The sequence below is a fragment of the Nesoenas mayeri genome (genome assembly GCF_963082525.1).
Source record: "Nesoenas mayeri genome assembly, chromosome: 1".
In the NCBI taxonomy this organism is placed as follows: Eukaryota; Metazoa; Chordata; class Aves; order Columbiformes; family Columbidae; genus Nesoenas; species Nesoenas mayeri.
The window spans coordinates 13,211,751-13,237,849 of NC_137541.1; the positions used below are offsets into that span (position 1 = coordinate 13,211,751).

A 26,099-nucleotide genomic window follows, 5' to 3' on the forward strand; every position below is an offset into this window, starting at 1 on the left:
GCAGTTTGTGTCTGCAGAGAATTAAGTCAGTCTCCTTCGCAACCAAAATCATGATTTGACACTGTGTTGGTCATGTCACATTTGCTTCACACTTCTCACTGATTATTTATCATCCAAACTCCAGAAGAACCAAAGAATGCTTATGTATGGGCATTAATCTGACTTTACTTGAGCAATGATAAGTTGCACCCAGAGAATGAAATTTCTGGCAGGCTCAAATTAATTGGAGGATAAGATATGACACAGAGTTTCAAAATGATCGTTCCATGCCTTAGGTTGATAATGAAGCAAAAGGCTAGAGTCCCAATGCCGTCAATCACCACTCAAGGTGCAGTAGTCCCAGGCAACAAGTTGAGCTTATTCTTTTATTTTTACACAGCAAAGACAGCCAGAAGCATGAAAATAACACACAGGGCATCTAAGAGCCTTGAGATTTTACAAAATACAAAAGCTGGTATCCATTGATGTTTCTGTTGTAGCTGTGTTCTCCAAACTCAATTTATCACAGCAAAGTCACAACCTGTGACCTGTAGAGTACCCCATGCTCAACCAGTCTCCATGACTCCTGTTTTCCTTCCCTTACATTGGCTCCTAGTTCTTATTGCTAGTAGTCAGGGGAACCGCATCTCCATGCAAAGCACCAAAACCCAAGTATGGCTACAGCGCTGTGGAAAGGGAGAAGCTCCAAGGCTGCAGCATGATATTTTCACAAGAAAATAGATGCACATAGTTTGGCAAACATGAGCTAAATTACTCTTGTATCCAACAGTTATTTAAAATGGATGGACTGTTTCCTGTGGAGAATTTAACAAATTAGTCATTTAGATACAATAAGGGTATAAAGAGCTGCAATATTTTTATTCAGAGCTGCTTAAACCACTCCATAAATTAATATTTAATAATATTTCCCTTAATTTGTTCTCTGATTATATTGTTTAGGTCATCTGAGTTTTGGAAGAAAAGAATAAATTTTTAAACTTTACTGCATGACTAATCTGCAGCATTAAAATTAAGGAATAAACTGACAAGGACCTATTACATGTTTAGATGGCAAATTTCAAGAGTTATGCTGTAAATAATAGAAACATTTTAAAGTGCAAACAACAGCATTGATGAAGGCTCAAATTCTGACATTATCTGTCATGGTTTACCCCCAATCCAGCAGCTAGGATGACACAGCCAATGTCTCATTACCTTGCCAAGTGGGATGAGGAAGAGGAATATAAACCTCGTGGGTTGAGACAAGAACAGTTTAATAGGACAGCAAAATAAGAGAATAATAATTACAATAGTAATAACAACAACAATAATAGTAGTAATAATAATGATGACGATAGAATAGACAAAACAGTGATGCACAATGCAATTGCTCACCACTCACACGTATAGCCTGTTTGATCTGGAGTGCTAGTATTTGCCCCCTTGGACAACTCTGGTTTATATACTGAGCACAACATCATAAGTTAAGGTATACACCTTTGGCCAGCTTGGGTCAGCTGTCCTGGTTTTGCTCCCTCACAGTTTCTTGTGCATCTGTCAGAGCATGGGAAGCCGAAAAGTTCTTGACTGCCCTACAACTACCAAAACTTTGGTGTATTGTTGGCATTCTTCTCATACTAAATCCAAAACACAGCTACTAGAAAGAAAATTAACTCTATTCCTGCTGAAAACAGGATGCTATCATGACATAACTACTGTTTTGTTTTGTTTTGTTTTGTTTTGTTTTGTTTTGTTTTGTTTTGTTTTGTTTTAAATGGTTACCACATTGGCTAAGAACTGTATAGAGAATATGTCATATCAACCAGTATGCTGGCATTTGGAGTTGGAGTACTATAGAGATTAACTTACCGTATTTAATGATAAGTAGGTATTTTTAACATACGTGTTATCTTGTTCTCAAAGTTCTTTGTATTCCACATGTGCAATAACTTGATGATGCTTTATTGGTGTCTATTCTGTCACTTCCCAGGACACTCACTCTTGAGATACTGTGCTAAACTGCTTTTGAAAACTCAACCATGTAATTTGTTTTGTAGTGAGATGGCAGCTCTAGTAGGCTATTTCACTTGCCATAAAGTCAATTGATTAGGGTTTTTTAGTGACTAAAATACTTCTGGACACATATTATGGTACAGTTTTAGGATCTCTTTTATATCATATTGTCTGAAGGTAAATATTTGTGCTCGAAGTGTATCACCGTGGTATTTCAAACTCTATGCATTTAAGACACTGCTAGTTTTTAACCAGAGTTCCTTTTCTTTTTTTTTTTTTTTTCAAATCAAGCGTTATATATGAACATATATTAGCAGTAAGGTGAATCTGCCTTGCCTGGAGTATGTGAATGACAGATACATATAACAAAAAATAAGATTATACCTTACGTCTGTATTCCAGATAAGTGTGACTAGGCTGTTCTTAATGTTATTAAATGGTGTTAGGCGATTCTACCTCAATTACTTCGGCTTTAGTCATCATGATGCCTTCTCCATTATCAAAGTAAGCTATTAAAAGATAATGATCCAGGAATTAATAATTCATGAGATTGGCTTTAAAATAATTATATTGTAAAGCTGTTAAATAAGCATTAGGTTTCTTTTTTCCCCCACTATATTTTGATAACAATCTCTATCTCTTCAAGCTCAGAATATTTTTTTTAATCCCCAATGCTTAATTTTCACATTTTTTCTTCCATCATGATGGCTCAGATTTGTTAATATAATCACTGAAAATCAAGAATCTGACATCAACAGACCTGTTGAAAATAAGGTCTTGAGAAAGAAGACGTATTACAAATATCATGGTGGAATCCCAAGACACAGAAATGTTACCACATCTGTGCTCTCTCAGCCCAATTGACTGATCATTAGCCATTCTGTGTGATGCACCTGTGCTCCAAATTTATTTGTTCTACTGCAGTCATATGTACTGTGTGGCCTTATGTCTTGTCTTCAGTATACAGTGTCCTTCCTATAGCAGAAATGTGGTCAAGACTGAATGTATCCCCAGGTATACAACTCATAGATCTGTCAATGATGCTTGAGACAGATGAGAACTAAATTTTCTTTGCAGAGATAAGAGCAAAAAAACCAAAGAATTTATAGCACTTGTATTGTCCTATTCTCAGGTGAAGTGGAGACCATATATACTCTCTGCTTTGCAGACAGCTTTTACATATTTTAAAATCCTTCCCCTCTCCATCAGTCTTTTCTCCTCAAAACTGAAATCATCTGGTTTGCAATTTTTGCATACTTCCAATCTTTTCTTTTTGGTTTTGTGGTTTTGTTCTGGGTTTTTGTAGCTTTTGTTTGTTTGGGTTTTGTTTGTTCGGGTTTTCTTTGTTCATTTTGGGGTTTTGGTTTGTTTCGTTGGGTTTTTTGTTTGTTTTTTTTTTTTTCTTTTTGGTGGTGGTGGTTTTGTTTGTTTGTTCATTTGTTTGGTTTTCCTTTTCTATCTTATAGACTATTTGCATCTTCCTTGATATGAAATTCTTGAAACTGGGCACAGTATCCTAATTAAACTTTACTGTAGCTCAAGGTGGAAAGACCTGTATCGCATATGCCTGCTCTTCCTCCCTATTATGATCCTTGTTTTTCTTTTGCAATAGTATTATTATTGACTGAAGGTAATGGTTATACATCCCTTACACATCTCCATACCTTCCTTGTATTTTCAGTAGGAATTCTGCGTAGGAACTTGCTCCCTATCTTGTATTTTTACAGCTGAATGTGTCACTTTGCACAAGACAGGTGCTATGTATTTTGGAAAGCCGGGACAGGGGTGGTTTTTAGGAGTAATAGATAAGGAGAAGGTGACTTTAGCTCCCCTGGGATCATACCGCACTGGTGTGGGATGCATCGAAGCAAAACTTGCATTTGTATGTCTTTCTATTTTATTTCTTCCCACAGGCAGATTCACACTTCCAAACATCATAATATGATTGCAATATCACATAGTTCAAGTATGAGTTAAGATTTAGGAACATGAGCTGCATATGGCTGTAGAGCTATAGACCATCACCCTGTTCAAGACTGGACCTATTTTTTGTCACATTATTCTAAAAGGCTGTATGTGTCTGTGTCAAAAGTCTTTTTGTAAGATCATGAAAGCTGTGTCTACTATTTCTCCTGAAGGAACAGCACCTTTTGCTCTGTCATGAAAAGAAATAAGATTAGTTTGGCACAGTTTCTTCCTGAAAAAAATTTGAAAATTATTTATCTCCTTTGACGAGCTTACATGTAAGTGGTTTGATTGCTGGTACCAATGTCCATCTAGGAATTAAAAATAGAAAGAAGTGAAATTACAGTTCTTTGGATCCTTCTTTTTTTTTAAAAAAAAAAAAAACATAATAGTCTAATTGAGCAAATTATTTCAAAGGGAACTTCAGTGCTCAAAATTAAGAACATAAAACTATCTGAAAACCTATATCTTAGATACTTTACTAAAACCAGAACTGTGTCAACCTTTTCTAAGTTTCTTTTCTCCATCAAGTCTCACAGGTGTAGCCATTACTAGCAATGAGTCAGCTTCATTGGTTCCCTCTGTAGGCCAGGTTTCATTTAATCGGGCTCTACTAATTGAGAAAAGCTGCTTCATCTTAGCTGTACCTGACCTGTTCTCTGCCCACTCTAAGTTCTTTAGCCCTATTGCTGACGCTAATTATGTTAGTCATTTAAACACAGGTAATTGTTTTGCTGTAGTGACAGAGGCAAAAAAACCCAGTAACTGCCTTGGTATTTTACGTGTCAGGTATTATTAGCTTTCCTTCCTTCCCACAGAGTGGAATGAGTCTGATTTTGGTCTTCTTATTGACGCACTTACAGAAGTTTTTCTTGTCACCTCTAATGTCCCTGACTACATCCCATTTTCTAGACTGGCTGTTCTGCTTTGCTATTACATGCTCATATTGTTTTTCTATGTTCATCCTTAACAACTCAATCTGGTTTTCACCTTTTGTACAATTCTATATCAAGTAGTAAACTGTCGAAAATTCATGGCTTAATCAAAATGATCTCTGATTATACTTACTATTTTTCTTTATCATTAGAGCAATTTGTGCTTGCAATCTCAGTATTGTTCATTTAATCTTTACTGATTCTCCTGAACTCCTTTTCCCTCACTGTTGCTTGCCAGAACAACAAATTAGTTAATTCTGTGAGTTTATTAAAATCTGAGGGGTTTTAACACCATTGTTCTTAATTTTTTGTTGTTCTTCATTCTTGCTGTCCTAAGCATCACAAATTAGATCATTTAACCCAAGTTGTCTTCTTCCTTCAATATGTGTCATAAAAATACCTGCATAGCTCTGTACTCTGGATGCAGTTGGTTCATTTAAGAAATTGTCTTCTTTTTGTACTTTATTGTAGACTACATTGTTGACTTCTTTTAAAAATGTATTCTCCTTTTTTTATAATTATTCACAGACTTAAATACAGTCCATATAGTGTTACTTTGAGCAAGTGTATATACATCTTTTATGATACAAAACCAGAGATCATTTTTTATGTATCTTTATGAAAAAGCTATAGTAGTCTCAATATAGTCTTTATTATGGCAAATATGTATCCTTTTGATTAAATACAGGTGTACAAGTTCAGAGTTTGTTCTCAGTTCTCCTCTGATATTCATTGTCTGTGTCCCTATGAATTATATCTGTCGGTGAGCTTATGTCATTTTAGCCTTCATGTAAGCTAATGTAAAGTCATGCTCGCTAGGTCTGAAATTCACCTCCTCTCATTTTAACTATCTAGAAACTGATGAACTAGCCTAAGCAGGACTGAATTTGGTTTACCTGCCTTAACATGTAGGGTCATTTCAGCCATCTGACTAGTTGTAATCAGTAGAGATTCAGTCAATATATTAAAATTGTGAAATTATTTTAGTTGCAGTTCATTTGGCCAAATGTAGGGGTCTGACTAACTTTTCAATGAGATCAGGCTTCATCAGAGTGCAACAGAAAAAGAGGATCCAAGGATGAAAACTTCTGTTGTCCGCTGAGGCAACAGATTCCTGCCACATATTTTCAAGAAATAATTCCTACATAGACTATATGATAAAACACAGCTTACAAATGCATACCTAATAGACTAGTCAACCACATTCATTCACATCAAGGATGTGGAACTCTCTTTAATTGAACAAGTTCTCTGAAGCATCCTCTGTTTGAGCTAGTAGTAGTCAAGAAATATTGTGTTTTCTCCACTGTCTATAGTTGTGTGCATGGAAGCCATGCTATGTGATACTCATTCACGTAGATGAACATGTAGACTCTGATGCGTCAAGTTAAGTGTTCAACAATGTGGACAAGGCACATTTTAGACTCCTAATATTGTGCACCTGGTCCTTAGTTAGCTGGGTCTTTTTGAGGTATTTTTGTGGTTTGGTCTTATGTTTGTGTTCAGCAGATGTTTTAACAAATGTCACTAAATTGTACTACTAAAAGTGTCTGGACTGGACTGTGTGAACTGATAGTGGTAGAGATACCCTTGGACACCACATATTTTAATTCTGACTTTATAGCAAGTAAAATTAATAAAAAGTGAAAGGTCAAGTACTGAAGAAGAAATAGGAAAAGACGACTCCTTTCTGAATATATTATTGGTGACAGTGAAACACAATCACATGGAGTATAAGAAGCATTTGATTTCCAGAGATTGTATTGGTAATGAAATCACAACCACTTTCTATACAGTTAATATATTGTTACAAGTTTATGGATGTCATATTGATTTCTTTGATATATGGATATAGGTAAAGTAATTAGTATATATCGGTTTTGGTTTTGTTTTTTTTTTAATTGAAAAGGACCTGTTGTCTGTAGTAAAACAGCTGGATACATGTTTTATGGTGTATAGATTGAAAAGTTAAGACACAAGACAGTAGTGTTGCTGGATATGAGGCTGCCTTTGCTCAGTGCTAATTGCTGTTCTGGAAGGACTCCTGGGACAGAACAAGCCAGAACTCTTTGGCTTGTTTCTTAGCTCTTTATTAGTTTCTTGTTTCAGTTTGGGTTTATTGCTTTATTTTCTTTTATTGTGTTCTAGATAAAATGCATCATCAGAGGTACCCTTGTGTAAACCAAACAGAATTTTTCTCTTTATTTCAAGACTTGCAGTTCATAGAGTATTGCTTGGAGACTTGTGCCCAGTAAATTCTCCACCATTAACCTGGATATCCAAAACCTGTAATTTCTCTTCTCTTGCAGAATCAAGTGAACATGAAGAGAAAAGCACAGGTGTCTCAGGTGAGGTATCTTCCACCCAGCCTTGTCCTGCGCCAGGATATACTCAGCCTGAAGATGCAAAGGAGGATATGGATGTAACAAAGCAGACTAAACCTGAAGAAAATGATGACTTGGGCCCACTACCTGATAACTGGGAAATGGCTTATACAGAAAAAGGGGAAGTCTACTTTATTGAGTGAGTCTTATTTCTTCTCTTTTTATAGCTATATTGTATTTAACTGGGTGGGGAAATGGTTTGTGTGGTGGAGTGAAGCATTAAAACAACAGGAATGTTCTGGCTGTCAAGGCTCCTGAGAGCTCGTGGCAATACCTGCATTACTGACTTACATTGAAGCATGCTGGGTTTTAAGAGAGGTAACTGGACTGTTTAGCACTTTGATGAAAGCAATTAAAGCTGTTATTTCTTCTGTTGAAAGCAAGGCTTTTCTGCTCTTCTGATGTTTATGAGAAAGTAGCAGAATTGCTGGTTTCTCCCTTTTTTGTGGACAGGAGTAGAGAATGTTGAGCTTTTTGCCAATTTAAGGAAAGATAGGCTAAAAACTAACTAGTGAACAGTAAAGGGAGGCCATGCTATATTCAGAAATAATAAGAGATGAATGGACAATAAGGAGAATTAATTATGTGTAGAAAACTTTTCCTGTTGGTAGGCTATACATACCTATTGCTGCTGTTGCTAATTAGCTAACTCATTGAACAAATGGATATGAAAGTTCTTTCTTCTCTAAGTGCTGTCATTAATACACGTTACCAGAATAAGAACGCAAATGAGTGGGTTCAAATAAGGTCATATTCCACCAAAAAAAAAAAAAAGAGAAAGGAAAAATTAACATCTTCATCAGCAGAACACCACTACAGAGGTAGCAGTAGCATTAATGTTTGCTTTAAGGAACTGCCTCAAACAATTTGAAGTGTTAGTCATTATTCTGCTTATTAGCAGGTAAAAATAATATTTGGTTGGGGCACTTGTGCTTTAAGTCTCTTATTTCATGTAAAATTTTACAACTATCACATGAAGTGTAAACAAATTATAAGAATAAATTTTGTGCATGTGATTTTTCATGAACACTGGCATTACCAACTATAGCTTCTGGCATATACAAGGCTGAAAAGAGCAGTAACTATTAAAACATAAGTGTCTTTGCTGAAAAGGGCAAAAATATGCTTGTTCTAGAAAAAGAGTAATTATAGTAACTTTGCCCAAGCAAGCGGAGAAGAACTAGGATGACCTCTGGGCTAGCTCAAACACTCGTTTCCTTCTTACCTCACTCCCAAATTTAATTTTTCTGTGCAAATTGAATGCTTTGAAAGAAAGCAGACTGAATTATGTGGTACTTTTATTTTGCTTGTAACAGAAACATGTGACATGTTTGGGGAGTGAAGAACGAGATGGTGGGTAGGTCACTTACACTCCAAACTGACAGTGGTAAATACTGCAGCCTGCATTTTAATAGGAAATAAATGTATATTTTGTAACAAATACAGTGAATGCAAATATCCCTGCTGCTCTACAGAGCAGCCATTCCATTCCACAAATTCCTTTGATGTTACAGCTTACTTCCTCTCCTGGAAATGCTCTGGTTTGCACTGCAGTTCTGACAATGATCATCATTCACTTCCACTAAATGAATGTTATGTAAAGCAGAGAAATCAATCAGAGGTGCAGAATGGATAGAAGGGCTTCTTGCTTTTGAGATTATATTATTAAATAATGTAGTTGCAAAAAAGTGCAATTACACATCTGTAAAAATACCAGTTATTTACTAGAATCTTAGCATAGGAACAACTCTTTGATCATTTGAGTTTTCACATTGCACAGTCTTCACAGGGTTAAGTAGGAATGTAATGCTGTGGGGATGCTGTTAAATTGCCTCTTTGTTTACAAGTCACTTTGGTTAATGGCATGAAGAGACTCCATTTGCTGTCGCAAAAACCAGAAAGATAAAAAGATAACAAAAACCTATTTGTCTAACAGCATCTCCTCAAACAGTAGTAAAGAGTGTAGTAGATTATTAAATAATAGATGAAAACCAAACATTGTTAAAGTGTACATCACAATGGGTGAAAAGAAAAGTCATATTAGGCAGCATCTTTTATTGCTTTATTCAAGGCTCCTGTGAATTGTGCCTTTAAACCCTAAGGACTTTAAGCACTGAGTGATCTCAAGTTCCAGGTTGTCACAGGTATATCCAAAGGTCTTAGGTTTCATGGCAGCATTTTCATTCATTCATTCACCTCAAACTAACCTTTAAAATTTGTATGTGAGCTCATTTGTCAAAACTGCCATCAGCAGTAACATGGCAGATTTACAGTGAGAGAGTGACTTTGCAAGAAGAAAGATAATTGTCTGTAGACAGTATTAATTATTTGCTAATCATTAATGGCCCAGTTAGCATTTTGTAAATCACATCAAAAGGAATTTCCTGTGCCTTAAGGTCTGAAAAGAAAAAAAAAAGCATACAAGATTCACTGTGTGATTCAGAGGACAGTTGTGTTTTAGAGCATGGCTTGATCTGTTTCTTCCTTTCTTCCCCTTTTTTGACATAGGTGCATGACCTAAGTGTTTACCTATATTAGCATTCACAGACAGAATAGGAAAAGATCCCTTCTTACTGCATAAAACTTACCACTGTTTTTCAGGAAGAGCTACTTAAGTACATTTATTGGACTGTTTCCAGCCTCCCTTACATACAAATCCAAATTTTAAAATACAGGCACACACCACACAAATAGGAGGCCATCTTCTACATCTGCTTTCATTGAGAACATATGCTAATGAGAACATGTAATAATTAAAACACTGTATATAAATTGGAATACCACCAAAAAACCCCTTCAGTTCTGCTCCTTCTTTCCCACTTTAAAATGTGTGATAGGAGTGACCTATTTTGGTGTGCCTAAATAAACTATAGCAATCACTGATTTTCAGTTTTTCCCTCTCCCAGGGCTAAGAAAAGGTTGCAATTCCCCATAGCTTCAGACTTCACCTTGGCAGCTACTCTCAAACCACATACTAGAGATGGGAGTGTGTTTTCCTCACAAAGTCAGCAGATGTTAGCTGTGTTGGATCCCGGGCAATCGATGTTTGCTGTGTGGGTCCGCTGCAGTGTTGAAGGGAATATAAAAAGGACCAATACTCTTGGTGCATCGGCAATCACATACAATCAGCCTTAAATGTTGCTCTCACACAATTCTCCAACTCCATCACATTCACTATGACATTGTAGACTCCCCTGTAGAGAAGGTTACACATTACGATACTCATTTATAAAAGGCGGAATTGACTTTGCCTCTCTTTCCAGCCCTCTCTCCACCTATAGGCAGCAGAGCTCTCTGGAAGGTGTGTGGGGAGAGTAAGTGATTAAACCAGGAAGAGCTGCAATTCATTAAGCTGAGCTACAGCTAAGCCTTAATGAATAGTCTCAAGGACATTACATAGCCCATAACAAAAGCTATTTAACTCTATACTCTTCAAAAGTACATATGGTTTCTTTTGCTTATGCTACATTAATACTTGTTTTGTTGATGTGGAAAAATGTAGAATAAACTCAGACCTCTGTAATACATCTTTAAAGGACCATCTTTGACTTGTGGTGTTTTTTGTGAGAATTTAGCTATACGAGGTTTAAAAAAAACAATTTCCACTACATCTCAAAGACATTCAGTCTTTTCCTACTCTGAGCAGCATAGTCAGCATTGCTTTCTGGACCTGTTGCAGTATCTTTTCTAGTTGCTAAAGCTACTTTTTTTTATGAGAGCACTATAAAAGACTACAAAACAGCTATAAAATGGGTTTCTGCCAAGGACTCTCCTTTTCACAGTAAAAAACAACCATTAAATTTTTTAATACAGCTGGTGCTATTTCAGGTGTTACCTGAAAAGTACAGCTACAAAATGGAAAAGTAAAATCCTGACCTAGTTTGTTTCTAAGGATATTGCTACAGACTTCAATGGGATCAGTATTTCTTCTTAGTAGTTTTTAAGGTAGGAAAGTCTTTTGATTGTAGGAATAACATATTTATCGTAACATCTTGCTTACCAGAAGAATCATGATAGTTTTACCTGTTCCTGATTGCTCCATCAGTTCAGCATCAGAAAGCAGGATATATTAGTTAAGCCTGGCTACACCATTACATTTAATAACTTTATCTTCTGTACTAGAACATACAAAAAGTACTGAGGTGGAAGTACACCCTTCTGTCTGCTCAATATTATTTCCATATCCTGCAGTGATTTCTCAGTCTCTTATGAGCTAGCCTGGCACTTTTGTGAGTATGTTCCATCATCAGCGTATCAGTGCACAGTACTGAAATTCACCATATTTTGATTCTATGGTTATTTCTGCTACTTTAATTAAGTATAATTAAGTAGCAATTAAGATGAAGGATTTTTTTTTTTTTTTCACATGCAGTTTTAATATTCACTTCTGATGGGATTCTTCTTCCTTGGGAAACAAGCCATCTTGCATCAATATGACTTTATTGTGTGGACAATTCTAAATCATCAGGGCTCATGTGAATTTGATCGTAGATGTCCATCATGCTTTTTCCTTGCTTATATATTTTATTGAATTTTCCAGTTTTGGTCAGCATAACGATGATCAGATTTCTGATGCTCTTTAGACTTCAATATAATGTAGGGTGAAAAGACCTATCTTGGTTTCTTTATCCTAAGACCATTTCCTTGCCTCATGACAAATTAATTAGGAATGAGGAAATGGTAGAACTGGAAAGAAATTGGACAATGCTGAATTTTTTTCTTCTCTCACCTTTTGATGTTATAAAGACATTCTCAGTCTGTACTAGTGGTGCATTGTCCCTTGCTCTCACTTGTTTTTATCTACACTGAAATCCAGGTCAAATTGCTAGCTCAACTCCTGTTGTCTTTCCTCACTTTCTTATTTCTTCTCCCCAAAGATCTCTGCTGCTCTGCTCTGCAGAATTTCTCTTCCAACACCTTTTCTCTGATGTTTGCAGTGGTATTATAATTTTTCTCCTTTGTATTTATTGAACTAGAAGATTCAGCTCACCTGGCTTGCCATATAGCATTAGTATCTAGTATAAAGCAGTTGCCAAAACTCCTGTGGTCAATGGAGAGAGATAATTACCTTCAGAGGCTGATTCATCCTGCCTGAAGATAAGGGCAGAATTAGTTTGCCTTAATGTAGGTGCTTCTACCAGTAAAGATGCCCTTGGATATCCATGGGTACCTCTGCAGTAGTATGTAATTTGTATCAGGAACACACTTTTGAAGCAAATCTTTTGGTTGTCTCCATGCACTGTGATTTGGTTCACATTTCAGAGTACATGAACTGAATTCCTTTCAGATGAAACTAAAAGGAAAATTCATCTAGGGATGGAGTACACTTAATTGTCTCCAACCCCTGAACCCTTGAACTCAGTCCATGAGACCAGATTTCATTTAAAACCAGCCTGAATTCCTTCTGATCTAAACCATGTCCATATCTATTAATAAATTCACAACATCAGTAGACTGCAGAGTGAAACATTTGGTGCTGATGGCCTGGCATCCACAGATACTAGATCTTTTCAGTTGCCATGGGCTTCATGCCTGCGAATGGTTCATAGTGCGTTAGGTGAGCTCTTGCTGTGTATCATCTCGTTTAAATTCAAGTGTGAGAAGCTTACAAGCTGGGAGAATATTCAGTGTGTAAGTGAAGATAATTGAGAAATTCACTTGAAAAGTGACCTCCTTATCTGAGCCAAAGCACTACTGTAGAGTGATAGTGATAGCCCAAGACATCTCCATCAACATGGCAGATATGACACGGAACCTGTCAAAAACGACGCCTTTCTGGAGTTTCAGCAAGAAGTCGCTTGGGAGATGCCATAGCACCTAGTATGTCACTAAGGGCATATGGTTAGGTCCCCAGTCCCACTGGAAGATAGGCAAGATAAATTACTCTGTATAGGTGCCTCTCCCTTGAATAGAGATGAATTCTACATAATTAGCTATGTAATTTCTAGACGGCTGAAGTCACATGAGTTTTTTATCCGAAGTTAACTGCCTAAAAGAGAGTAACCTAAACAGCAGAAGTTACCATAGAAGACTTTAGGCATTTTTATATTCCCCCAAAAATCATGCATAGGCACTCAGAGGCATCACCACTGTATTTTGGCTGAGCAGTGCCCAAGGCCATCTGGGATTCACGGGACAGACACCCCAAACCTGTGTTTCTTAAGGACCCTGTACTCCAGACACATCTAACACACACACTGGCAGTGTGAAATGCAACACAAACTCGCATTCATAGCTGCTGTCATCCAAACCACAGCCAGAGAACAACTCCCTTTTTTATCTGGCCATACATGTGTGCAAGAAGTTTGGGTAGCACCCCATGAAGGAGGAATTGCAAAATTGCCATTTTAATGCTCTGTTTTCATCTCACTGTCCCCCTGCACATCAATTACTTGAAATTAATTACTGTGTTATCTGAAAAGCTCTGCAGATCTACAAATCTTAGGCATGCAAAAAGGAGGGAGCAGTGAGCATTTTCAAAGTGAAGACGCCTGTAGTGCACTTTGTCTCATGTACTCCCCTTTGCTCAAGCTGTTATATTGAGGACCATCTTGAATGTAATGTATTCACAATAAAAACCCAAACAAATCCAAATGCGCTATCCCCAAATACACTGAAGCAGCACATTGGTAAATACCCATTTTGAAATGCCTTTCACAATAACGTGCAAATTACATATCTTGCAAGAGTCACATTTTAGAATAGGTTTGCAGTGTTTTCAAAAGATATTAAGGCTATTACTGTCAGTAACTACTTTCTATATTCCTTTCAAAAATGTTTCAAGAAGGAAGGCTTTGTTAGTACAAGAAACTATCTCTCAAAGTGCTTTAAACTGACAGATTATTAACACAAATCCGTTCTATTCAAACCTTAAGTAAAATAATATACTGTCTAGCAAATAATTATTATAGAAAGATAATACATCGTCAAATTAGGCCACGGTTCTGTTGTGTTTCCTTCCTAAAGGTGTGGATGAGTGTACAGTGAGACTTCTGGAGAGGCTCTGGTCCTGGTACCAGGTTCCAGTGGTGATAACGAGGAACTGGGGCATAAACAGTCTCCGCAAAGTCTTAAAAGCAGAGCTACAAAGAAAAGCTGCAGAAGAACAGAGAGTTGAGTCAGGGTTTCTGGGAAGTATTCTGAGCTTTCTTTCACTCTGCTTAAACTGGCTGGGTTTTTTGTTTTCACGTACATTTGAAATTGTCTATAATTGGTGCCAGAGAACTCTGATTATAATAAACCATTTCTGCTGAATGCAAATACTTGGTAAAGAGGGAGGGTTTGTTAACTCAGCGATAATTATTTTATTGACTTTTCGCTACAATATAAAGCTACACTGCTTTACTGGGTAACTTCTTTTTAATTATTTTTCAAATTTGCAATACACTTCAGGCCTATAAGTGGTTTCTATTTCATTTAGAAGGTAACAAATTAGGATGAATTTTAATATGTTATGCTATTCCTATGCTCCACCTGCTTGAAGCAAAACAAGAGATCCTTCCTTGACTGCTTTCAGACTTTCCAAAATTAGGAATTTTCCTAAGACAGATTCTAAGACATGCTTGGATTATTTGCCAGCACTTGTCTTTAATCTCAGTTGTCCTAGCTTGTACTCAAGTCATTGAACTTGTGTAAGGATGGACATTCTAAACCTGCCCTTTTGTGAGGAGATATGATTATTGCTGAGTAATGAAACAGTGGCAAATGCTGGTGGAGCCACAGCTGTATTTCTAACAGAATGCTTTTGTTGCATGACTTCACTCTCATTCAGTCAGTGACAACTGCTCCAACTGCCTGTTTGTGCATTTATTTCACAACTGCCTCCACTATTCATCTGAAATTCATTCATAACTAATCTGGAAACTCCCAGCCCCTTTTCCTTCTGGTCTGTCTGTAAGACTTTCCAAACGGACATTCATGATTACATCTAGTGTAAGGCAGGCAGGTCATATACTGCACATTTTAGAAAGCTTTTACTGCTTAAGAAGCATTAACGTGCAGTGCTCATGCAGAAGATACGTGTTAATGCTACTTTTGCCATTGGTGTTAATTTGGCTATTTTAGTGTTCCATCTGTCCTCTTTCCCATAGTTAGTTTTCCTATCAAGGTTTCTTCTAAATTATATTAAAACCTGTTTATGAGGTAAATATTGATCCCCTTTAGCTTTTACAGATTCTAGTCCATTGCAGAGCTGAAGAGGGAACAGCCAGAGCCCTGAGACACAGGACATCTTCCCTGAGATGTCCCTGCAGCCTGCGCTGGAACATCCAGCAAGCTGGCACCACCGTGCTATTGTGATTCCTCTCCTTCCCAACATGTCCTATCTGTGTGGGACAGAATCTTCCCCTCTTTTGTTTCTATGGTTGGCTAACCCCAATTCTAGTCCTTGATGGAAGATAGCTAACAGGGGCTTATTCTGAACAACAAAAGGATAGTGCTAGCGTAGCACCAGCTATGGCAAGAGCAGCATCTCTCTAAAACTCACGCCTTAAAAGTGACACACAAGAGGCTGGAAGAGTACCCTACCAAATAAACCTCCTGCCTACAACAGAAGTAGACATCTTAAAAAAGCACCACGCTGTAATGCAGGGCTACTTATTTCCCTCTTTTACTGAGAACAGCACAAGAGTAGTTGTGTCTGTCTTCATTGTAGGGTGTTTGTGTGTTGTGTACCTGGCTGCTAAGGTGACTGAAGCAATCAGCGCTATGCAGCACTAAAGAAGACACTGATGGTACTATAATGGTGTTAGAAGACAGGTAGGGTTGACTCTTCCTTCTTTCAAACAGGATTTGTCTTCAGAACAGGAAAATATTTTTTACGCACTGGAGCACCTGTGTAGAAGCATTTGAAGTCCTATTGCAAGAGGTAGTATGCATGTTTAGTACAGATAATAAAGTGGAGCGGCAGGGCAAGGGAGCAGGCAGAGCGATGGGTAAGGAGGACCGGGGTGGTTTTCAAAAGGTACTTTTTTTCTTCAGTTTTATGGATAAAAGTTCTTGTGGATGAGTTTTGCTTTTCCTAAGTAGATGGGTTTCAGAGACAGCAACTAGGACATGAGAATGAGTGCTATAAGAGCTAATATAGAGGAGAAACCCTCTTCATCTTTGAAATTTCACTGTAGACTGAAGGATCACTCTTCTGTTGGAAAAGCTGTTGACTTCTAAATTTGTTTATGGTTTTGTTTAGAATGGCCACAGTGCACAACACTGGCAGACATCAGTTCTGGGTTTATAGAAGACACATTAGTACTAAAGGGAAGCATAACCATTTGCTTGTTGTTGTTCTCAGTTTCAGCAAAAGCCTTGGAAGCTGTAATTCAACTAATTCACATTTTTAAACAGTAATACTGAATTTGGCCTGTTTTCAGCTTGGCGCCTATCTTTGCAGATGCTTGACAATTCATTTCTCAGGCATTTTCTAGAAGTGTCATAGAGTTTTTTCAGGGCTGGTGAATTGGTCTGGTCTGATGTTGTCTGGTATTGCGAGGAAAACACCGACCAGATAACTTGCAACAGAGCTGCCTTCTAGTACTGTCTTTGCCACTGGCTTGTTTGGTGTTTGTGGACAGTGGCTTGACAACTGTCTGACTCCATGTTCCCACCTTAAAAATACAGGTGATGATTTTTGTTTCCTTTGTAAAATTATTTGCATGTACTTTATACTACAGCAAACATTACTATTAGTAGTCATATATATACTGCTCCTTTAAAGCCATCAGAAACTATTTGTGAATCTGACCTAGTCCCTGCAACCAGTGGGGATCCCTAAAATCATTTTGAATTAGTAGCTGGGAGAAAGCGGCTGTTGTGCAGACATGCCCACGCTCCAGAGACATGATGGCAGCTTCCACAGGTACGTCCAAGCTCACCCTGAGCTCTGGCACTGCTAAGGGGGAACCCACGGTAGTGTGAAGCTCAGTGTGGGCTGCTGGATACACCCAAGTAGCTCAGTAGATGCCGGGGTGATGAGCCCCCACTGAGCTCCATGCTGCTGCAGTGACATGGTTGCCAGTATCTCTCCTGGTTAATTTAAAGCTAGCTCAAGTATGTCTGCACAAGCTGCAGTTAGGCTGTGACTGCAGTATAAAAATAAACCCTACAGGAGACCACAAGCAGCCAGAGCTTCAGAGAAAGCCTCTTAGTTACATTTGCAATCAAGCAAAAGCTGCTGGCATCATTTCAAATTTACCTTACCTTTGACTTATCATTCTTCATACTCTGCAAATACAGCCTTTTTCTCAAAATAGGGGAAGGTTTTGTTTATCCTCTTCACCTGTCGTGAATGATGTTCTAGACTAGGGCATGCTTAAAATAGGAATTTGAATGCCTTGATTTTCATTTTAGTTGCCACTTTATCCATACATGACTCTTATCTGCCTTTTTCCTCATCCAAAATGTGGAGGAAGATTTAATATTATGACAATAATAATGAGAAGTAGGTAGTAGAGAAGTAGGCAGTATCACTCAGCTTTTAAAGAGATAGAGAAATCGAGGCAAAGTTATCTGCCATGGACTAAACAGGGAGTCGAGGTGGGAGAAGGAATTGGTTCTATATGTTTATTTTTCCTGAGGTGAAGCAATGGTGTTTGGACCACATGGACTGTATCAGTTAATCAGTAACTCACTAATTACCAATTGCATCCTAATCCATTGTGTGCCAGGTCCCCTGTTTTTGTACACCTTATATCAATGTTTATAAGAGAAGTCTTAAGTACACTTTAAGATGACATAGCAAATTAATAATAAACTAAACAATTCAATACCATATAAATTGTAAGGAACAAGCATCCTCCTAGGATGTAACAGATAAATAAAACATGTGTTAGAAGTGACTCTGAATGATGATATTGTAGGCAAGGCATCTCATAACATAAAGGAGTAATGATCATATCCTTTTCTGTTTTATAGTCTTCCTTTCTTAATATATTTAAAGAATTTTGCTCCAAATTCAAATACTTATGGGGAAAGTATACATTGAAAAGATGTCATTAGCTCTGCTAAGTATCAATTCATTTGGCAAAATATTCTCCCAGAAAACACTTTGTGCCAGTTCAATGCTATTTCATGGCTGATTCCTTTAAGATCTATTCTGAGTGTAGAAAGGAGCCACATGATTCATTCAGCTTGTGCATATCTATTTTATCTCGATAGAAAGATTATATATGGAGAGATAAAGGTTTGTTAAACAAAGTATCATTAATCACTCTGTCCAGAGATGTAGACTTTGCAGGAGCATGCTGTAATTTGCATCACTTTTGCTATGCCTAGCCAGTACTGCTGGTGAGAAATAACAAACCTGTATTTATGAAAAGGACAGATTTAAGATGAAAATAAATCTATCCGAAAACTGTGAGAATGCTACAGAATCCTGTCGCCTGCACTCGTTCAACGGGAGAACACTGTATTTGTAATAAATTCCTTTTGCTCTGGATGAGTTCTGCATTTTCAATGAGGTTAACTTGGCAACATTCTAGTTGATTTTAATAAAAATAGCTGCTTTGAGGACAGGGAGCTGAGGTTGCCAAATTTACAGCTGCCTTGCACAATTACTCTTACACCTCCTTCAGGGCTACTTAGAACCAGTAAGCAAATTAAGTGTATCGATTGCAATTTTGTTGGACTAACCCTTTTTTCTTAAGGAATAAACTTGATTCCTTTCAGTATGTGTCTGCTCAGAGTGATCTCTTTTCTTTTCAGCCATAACACAAAGACAACATCATGGCTGGATCCACGACTTGCGAAAAAGGCTAAACCTCCAGAAGAGTGCAAAGAAAATGGTAGGTTATTAAGTTTTCCTTGCTGCTCAGAGGGGATTTGCCTTTGTGTGTGTGCGTGTCTCTCTCGGTTCTTTCAAAATCAGGCATTTGGGGAAAGATGAAAGGTGTTTAATTGCTGCTTTGGTTAGAAGCCATAAGTGATACCAGTTCTCAGTGTGCCATGTGTTTCTGCTTTTTATTCCCCTTTCTGATGCTATCCAAAGCTGAGGATCACAAGTGTGTTTTCTGCCTGTTGTGTGTGTGACTCCGGGACTGACCCTCTCCCTCATCTCCTACAGAGAACTTTGGTCTGCAGAACAGAATCCCTTTTCAGATTCTGAGCTTTTAATCTACAGGCGATTCAATGCATAAGGGAAACTAGCAGCACCGTGGGAATATGAATATTGTTTGATTTGTATTTAAAGGTACAGTGCTATGCTATTTAGTAGCCAATTTACACAAAATAGTGTCTGATAAAACTGGATTTGGGTGGGAAAAAAGAGATCAGTGTCTGTCAGAGTTCAGGACTGGATTTGGGGGGTACTGCATTGTTAATGGTTTAAAATTTTAAATCATAAATGTTGTGGATGATGCTTAAAGGAGCTGTAGCTGTTGTGCAGGAGAGATGACTATATTGACAGATTCAAAGATATGAAATAATACAGATCTTATTGAACTAGCTTATATGCATTTAGTATAATTTCTGTTTTCTCTGGTAAAGTCTCAGTTGTCAAAATCATTTAACAAAGCCGAAGTAAAAATGTATTGTAATAGTTATTTTTCTGTGGAGGGTTTTTTTCATTGTTTTTCAGTTCAGTGTCAGTTCAATTAGCCAGTTAAGAAGTAATGATTTCTAAAGACTGCTACTTATTTTATTATTGTGAGATACAGAGGATTAAATGCATGCATGCTATGTGCTTTAATTAAAAGCATTCCTAAATATTTTAAATGCGTTAATGGATTTTCATATACTGCATCTCATTTATTTTAAATTTTCCAAAATACATTAATTCAGTTAATGGAAATACTGTTAACAGAAATAAAACTCAGTGCTGTTTGGGGCTGATAAAGAGGTCACTGAGGAGTTGCTGGCTGTATGAAATGCAGGGTCACTGGTTTGGTAAAGAACGTCCCTGTTTTTTTTGTGAATGACTTCATTTTGAAAGATTATGTTCCAAAAATCCCTTCATTATTTCAGCAGTAATTCTGACGTTCTCTTCTGACATCAGAAATTGCATGTCTGAATGATTTTGTGATGCTTATTCTAGCACTGGCAACTCTAGCTCTCAGAGTAAATTCTACAGTGAATATCACAGGAGTGTTACTGAAACAAAACAAGGGCACATGAGTTTTGCATTATAAATCTCTCACATCCCTTATATGAAGCTATATCTTTGCCTGCTGCTTAAGGAATACCAAGGGAAAAAGCAGAAGAAAAACTCACCAATATCTAAGGAGTAACGTATCACAAAGTTACTTGGAGTAAATGCGTGTTGCCTGTTTTTTTTTCTCTGTTAACTGTTGTATGCCGAGATATAAAAAAAATAAAATAAAATATATTAGGAAAAAAAAAAAAAGCCAAAGTATCTGAAACAGTAAAAGATGAAGATCAGTGCATTAAAGAAACAGCATTATTTTGTAGTTATTTAGTTATTTGACTACCAGATTATTGAATTACTATAGTATGCTGGGTCATATTGTTCTTTTAGGAGTTTCCCATCTCATTAATGCAAAGTACCTGAAGCGAAGCTTAAAATACTACAGGGAGAAATCTTCTGTTCTTACAGAGATTTTTCTTGCAACATCCTCTCTTTTCCTAAGGTTCTTCGGTTGTTCAAAATTGTGGCTTTGTTTTGGTTTTTGTTGTTGTTGGGTTTTTTTTTGTTGTTTGTTTGGTTTTTTAATCCAAAACCTGTGGAAGAATAGGTTCTTAAAAATCACTGATATGCCTTAAAATGACTGTACCTTACCATTGAGGGACTTTCTTATAGGACATGGGGATTTGGAATTTTTGTTTAATGTCAGAACAAGGATTAATTTCACATGCCTTTCAGCTATGGCTTGATAGATGGTCTTTTTAATACCAAACATCTTTTCTGTTACACTTTATGATTTATTCTGGCACATGTCACTCAGCAACACAAAATTTTAGAAAGATATCAATGTTTAGATAGGAAATGATACTTACCTTGCTTCTTTATCGCTATCTGCATAGCTTGTGTTTGTCATTGACATTCATTTTGTCACATCTGAGATACCTTATGATGTCCTTATCACCTATCAGATTCTGCTATCAGGTTTTCATTCTGAACAACCCAACTTTTGTGTTCTCCTTTCAGTGCAAATCCTGCCAAATCCTCCTTCTTCATTCTGCCACCATCACGCAGTTTCCACACCAGACAATGTCCAAGCAGCGTACAGTATTTGAGTCCTGATGTTCTGGGCTAGTGATATTGAGGGCCCCCTCTGCTCCAGTCATCCCTTCTCTTCCACTTTCAGCTCTTCATACTCCTTTGCCAAATATGATTTCTTCATTTTCTCTGGCTTCTGTGTCTGCAAATCCCAGTGCTTGCTCATTTCTCTTTGTAAAATCCAAACCAATCTTCCAGCACAACCCTCCTCTTGGAAAAAATTTCACATGCCTTTGCCAAGAGATTGACAAGCTCTACAAAGTCAAGCTTTCGTTGCCTCCGTGCTGTGGACTCTTTCTCTTTTCCTTTAATGACATCCAGTGCTCTAAAACCCTTTGTAGGTCAGGAGGTTTTAAGGGCTGATCTTTAGTTCTGTCTCTGTCATGGAAATTCTCTGTGAGATTCTGTAAATTACTTTGACTTTTGCTCTGTCAGATATACTTAGGTGGCAGGTCTTTGAAGCAAGGATACCTTTTACTGTCTGTTTGTGTGGTGCCTGAGTTTCATAATAGCAATAGGTAGAATTAGCTGGCAATTTTTCAAAAAGAACTAGAATTCCTCGTACATTTCTGATTTCCTCCAGAAAATCTCAACTTCATTAAAATTAATTGTGTTTTGTCTCCTGAAAATATGAATTAACGTTTGGGTTTTCTGAATTGGAATACTTCTCTTAACTTATTATGATGAGAAAAAAATACATATATACATCTATAATCGGTTAACTAATTTTTGTCCATGGAATACTATAGAAGTTATATTTCTGCCTCCTTTTTTTCTGTGAGCTAGATTTCCTGGTTGCTACATTTTCTGTAAAGTCATATTACATAGCAGGCACACAGGATTTGTATGATGACAGGCATATTCTGTGAGTGGTCTAGTCACAGAGTCCATTCTTGGGGAGAGAATGTGAAAAAGAATTACAAGTCCCATAAGGCAGTAAAAAATGTAGTTTAATATTGAAAGGCAGTTCAGCCTTAATTACATTAATATCTCAGGTTTTAGAAAGTTCAGTTTTTGTTAAACTTTCCATATTGGAGAAAAATAAACATTTACTTCTTTATCCCATTTGGGGATTAAACAGCTGTTGAAATTTCCTGGGATCAGATATGTCAAATTTCATTGATTTCATTACTACAAATTTCACTTATTTACTAATCCATCTCAATCAGCAGTCTCTATCACTCTTAACCCTCCCTTTCTTTTTATGTCAACCTCCTTTCTACTGTCTCTTAGTTTTCAAATACAAGGGGGCTTAAGACTATAAATAAAGCTTTGATTTCACCTAGCATTAATCTGTCATCTGCCTTTCCATCTCCTCCACACCCACCAACTTGACTGCAAAATTTAGATGCCTATTTAGGGTGAGATAAGTTGCCTTTAAACCTCATTGACTGTGAATATCAGATCTATTTTGACAATTAGAGGGCATAGATATCTGGTTCACATGTAAACACACTGACAGATATTTAGGTGTCCTCATCTTGAATGGAACCCCACCCTCCTGTCATGTTTTGACAGATTATCTTTTCCCCCATTCCTGTAATCACAGGTGATAACTTTTGGTGAGCTTGCTGGCACACACAGCTTCCACACTCTTCTTCAGGCCAGCTCCCATTGAACATCTCCCATCTTGAGTCCTCCAAGAAAATTCCATTTTGCTAACACAAGAAAATTCCCTTTTGCTAACAGCAGTACCTTCCACCTCCATGTATCCGTGCTCTACCACTTCATGACATATAGGACTTTTCCTTTTTACCCAGACAGCAGAGCTCTTCCTCAGGGCTTTGCATGTGACATGCAGTGAGCACATGCAGTCACAAATTCAAGAATTGAGCTCCCTTTCCTTATTTGAGAACACAGTCCTGATCTTGACCAATCATCTCTACACATTTCAGAATTTCTCAAAAAATAACAAACAAACAAAACCTGTAAATTTATTGCTATAACTTAATTTTTAAATGTATATATTCATATATTTGATATGATTCTTGCCAAAAAAAAAAAACAAACAAACAAAGCAGAAGACAAATGTTAAATTCAGAATCCTAAGGATGATCATTGATTAGGCTATCTGTAATCTCAAGGAAATAACTATCTCAAGAAACCAATAATCTTTCACATGAGTAAATAAGCCTCCTTTTCCTTACTTTTTTCTGAAACTTCATTTAGTGCATTTTTAGCTGGACACTTCTCTTGTGAGAAACAGGATCACCTTCGTTCACTGCATGTTCAGTTTGGAAACTTTTTTAGATGTTGCTGAGAGTTAAGAAAAAATGTTTTCAAACCATTTTGCATTATATGAGTCCCTTAATGCTGAAAAATGCTTCTTTCTCAAAACTTCACCATTTAACATACAGTCTCTCTTCATGTTCCTGCTCAATGCTACTGCTTCACCATTTTTACATGCCCTGTACTAATCCTGAAATCACTGAAGCCAAGCAATTTGTCTGCAATCTTGACTACTTTTCTTGTTTCCAGCAGGTGTTCCTCCTCCCTACCTCTGGTAAAGATTAAACTCAGACTTCCAGTGAGGGAGGAAAGTTTATATGGGCACCTGTGTTTTTATATTTGCACATATGTAAGCAGGAATCCCAAACAAATATTTTCTCAAATTTCACTAAGCTTTGTTAAAATTAACAGCTTTTCGTAGCATCATTGGTCTGACCACTAGCATGAAAGAAATAAAATCTAGGACTGTCATTTCCATCTTGCTTACATTTGATATATTTTTAATTTCTTGTTAAGAGTTCAGACCACATAATGAGCCATTACATAATGCATTTTGACTTCAGCTGCCAGCAAATAAATCCTATACAGAGAGATCATGTGGATTTATGAGGTATTATTATTATTAGGCATAAAATTCAATCTACTCTACTGCTTTAAAAAAGATTTTAAATTCATTGTTCTTTGCTAATTTGTTTCTTCAAGATGATTATTTATACAGAATAAAAAGAAATAATGAAAAAAAAGAATAAATAATTGGCATTATCATTAATCTCCATAATACCCATTTCATTATGAACATCCTAAAAATCTGTTTGTGTTTGAAACTTTGTTATATTTATAAAAATTTTTTCTATTCCCTTGTAAAGATTTTGCAAATGAATGTATGAGTAAGAGATGGTCTCAAAACTGGAGCACTTGGCTTCTTTTTTTATTCCATACTGAATACCTATCAATATTTTTTCATCAAAAACAGAGATGTGACTCAGACTGCTTTATGACACAAGCATTTTTTTCAGTACTTTTAGCCAAACTTTTTTTCTTATTTGCACAGAATTTTTCAGTATTTCTGTCACGATCAGACTATAGAATGCCTGTCTGTGGTGTACACCTCCTTCCTTTTAGTAAGTGCAAGCTGCTGTATAGTTAAGCATATGTACAACTTCTATCCAACATTGCAGCTCAAAGTAAATCACAAACCTAATGAGAAATAACTTGTCATTGTTTACTTGATTCTTCTCTATGCTGTAGTAAGAGATATCAACTCTTCATATGTTTTGTAGATGCATTTGGGCATAGGCCTGCTGGTTTTATGGGTAAATCATTACTTCTTGATTCCCTTAGACGTATTTTAACGAGAAACCAAGTACTGAACTTTGATCTTGTACAGATACCATTTATGTGTGGCAATGTCCATTAGTGACAACTTGTAGCAGATGAATACTTATCTACAAGTAGGTTTTCATATGACTGAAATAGTAGCAGTAGAGTAGTAAAGTTTGAAACCAAATCTTTCAGTATTGTAAAGTATGAAGGGGTGTGGGAGTGTTTTGACTGATTAGGATGAATCCGTATCAGAGACTCAGATGTGAAACCTGGATGGAGCAGTGCTGTACATGGTTAAAGGAGGACATGGAATGAGGAGGAAGTGCCCTACACTGTTGAGTGGACAAAGCATTAGCAGGGCATTCTTGCAGCTTCAGAACTGTTTCTGTTGAAGGAATGGATCCCAGATCCATGGGAGAGAAGCCTAGCTTTTGGGTTTTGTCTAGTGCTGTGTGACCCTGAGCACTGTGTCTCTCAAGATGATATTCTGCTCATTGCTTCCTACAATTTTTTTCTCTCAGTGGCGTGTAAAAGGCTTTTTTTTTTTCTTTTTTAAGTTGTCTCTGCCAACCGGATTAGCTTGAGCAGGCCAGACAAGTACCTGCCGAGCTCAGGGTACAAGATCGTCAGATGCAGGGGCAATGTACTTCTCTTTGACATAGCTATGTCTCAACTAAACTTAATTGAAAACTAAGAATAGATTCATACTTTAACAGAGGGAAATGGTGAATGGACAAGCAGTACAAACCCATAAAGTTCATTTCCACAGGGAACTAAGGTAGAAAGAGAGAACGTTTTCAGGAAAGATTTTTTCTTGATCGAAACAAGAACTCCTATAACATATACATATCATGATTGATATCTAATGCTGAGTGCTAGTTACATTATGTATTAAATGGTACCACTTGTTCCACTATAGTTAAGTGTCTACCAGCATTACTATTTTAAACTTTGTTTCCAGGCGATTATGTTGGAAAAATGTTGAGGAGAGTCTCTTTTCTAGATTTCATACCAGCATAGCTTAATTATTTTCCTCAAATGCTGGAATGTTGTTGGTTACTAAATAGATCACCATATAAAATAATGCTTTTATATAGAATAAGA

At 37.0% G+C, this 26,099-nt stretch overlaps 1 protein-coding gene across 2 annotated transcripts in view; it reads left to right on the plus strand.

The window, feature by feature from the left end:
* The window catches only part of MAGI2 (membrane associated guanylate kinase, WW and PDZ domain containing 2), a gene marked incomplete at both ends in the record, with an annotated part of 741,772 nt that overhangs the window by 497,182 nt on the left and 218,491 nt on the right, over positions 1–26,099 (plus strand). For both annotated transcript variants that reach the window (XM_080355648.1, XM_080355649.1), the window contains 2 exons: positions 7,202–7,415; positions 18,974–19,053. In XM_080355648.1, the coding sequence (XP_080211774.1) occupies positions 7,202–7,415; positions 18,974–19,053 (294 nt within the window). The remainder of the gene's footprint in view (positions 1–7,201; positions 7,416–18,973; positions 19,054–26,099) is intronic.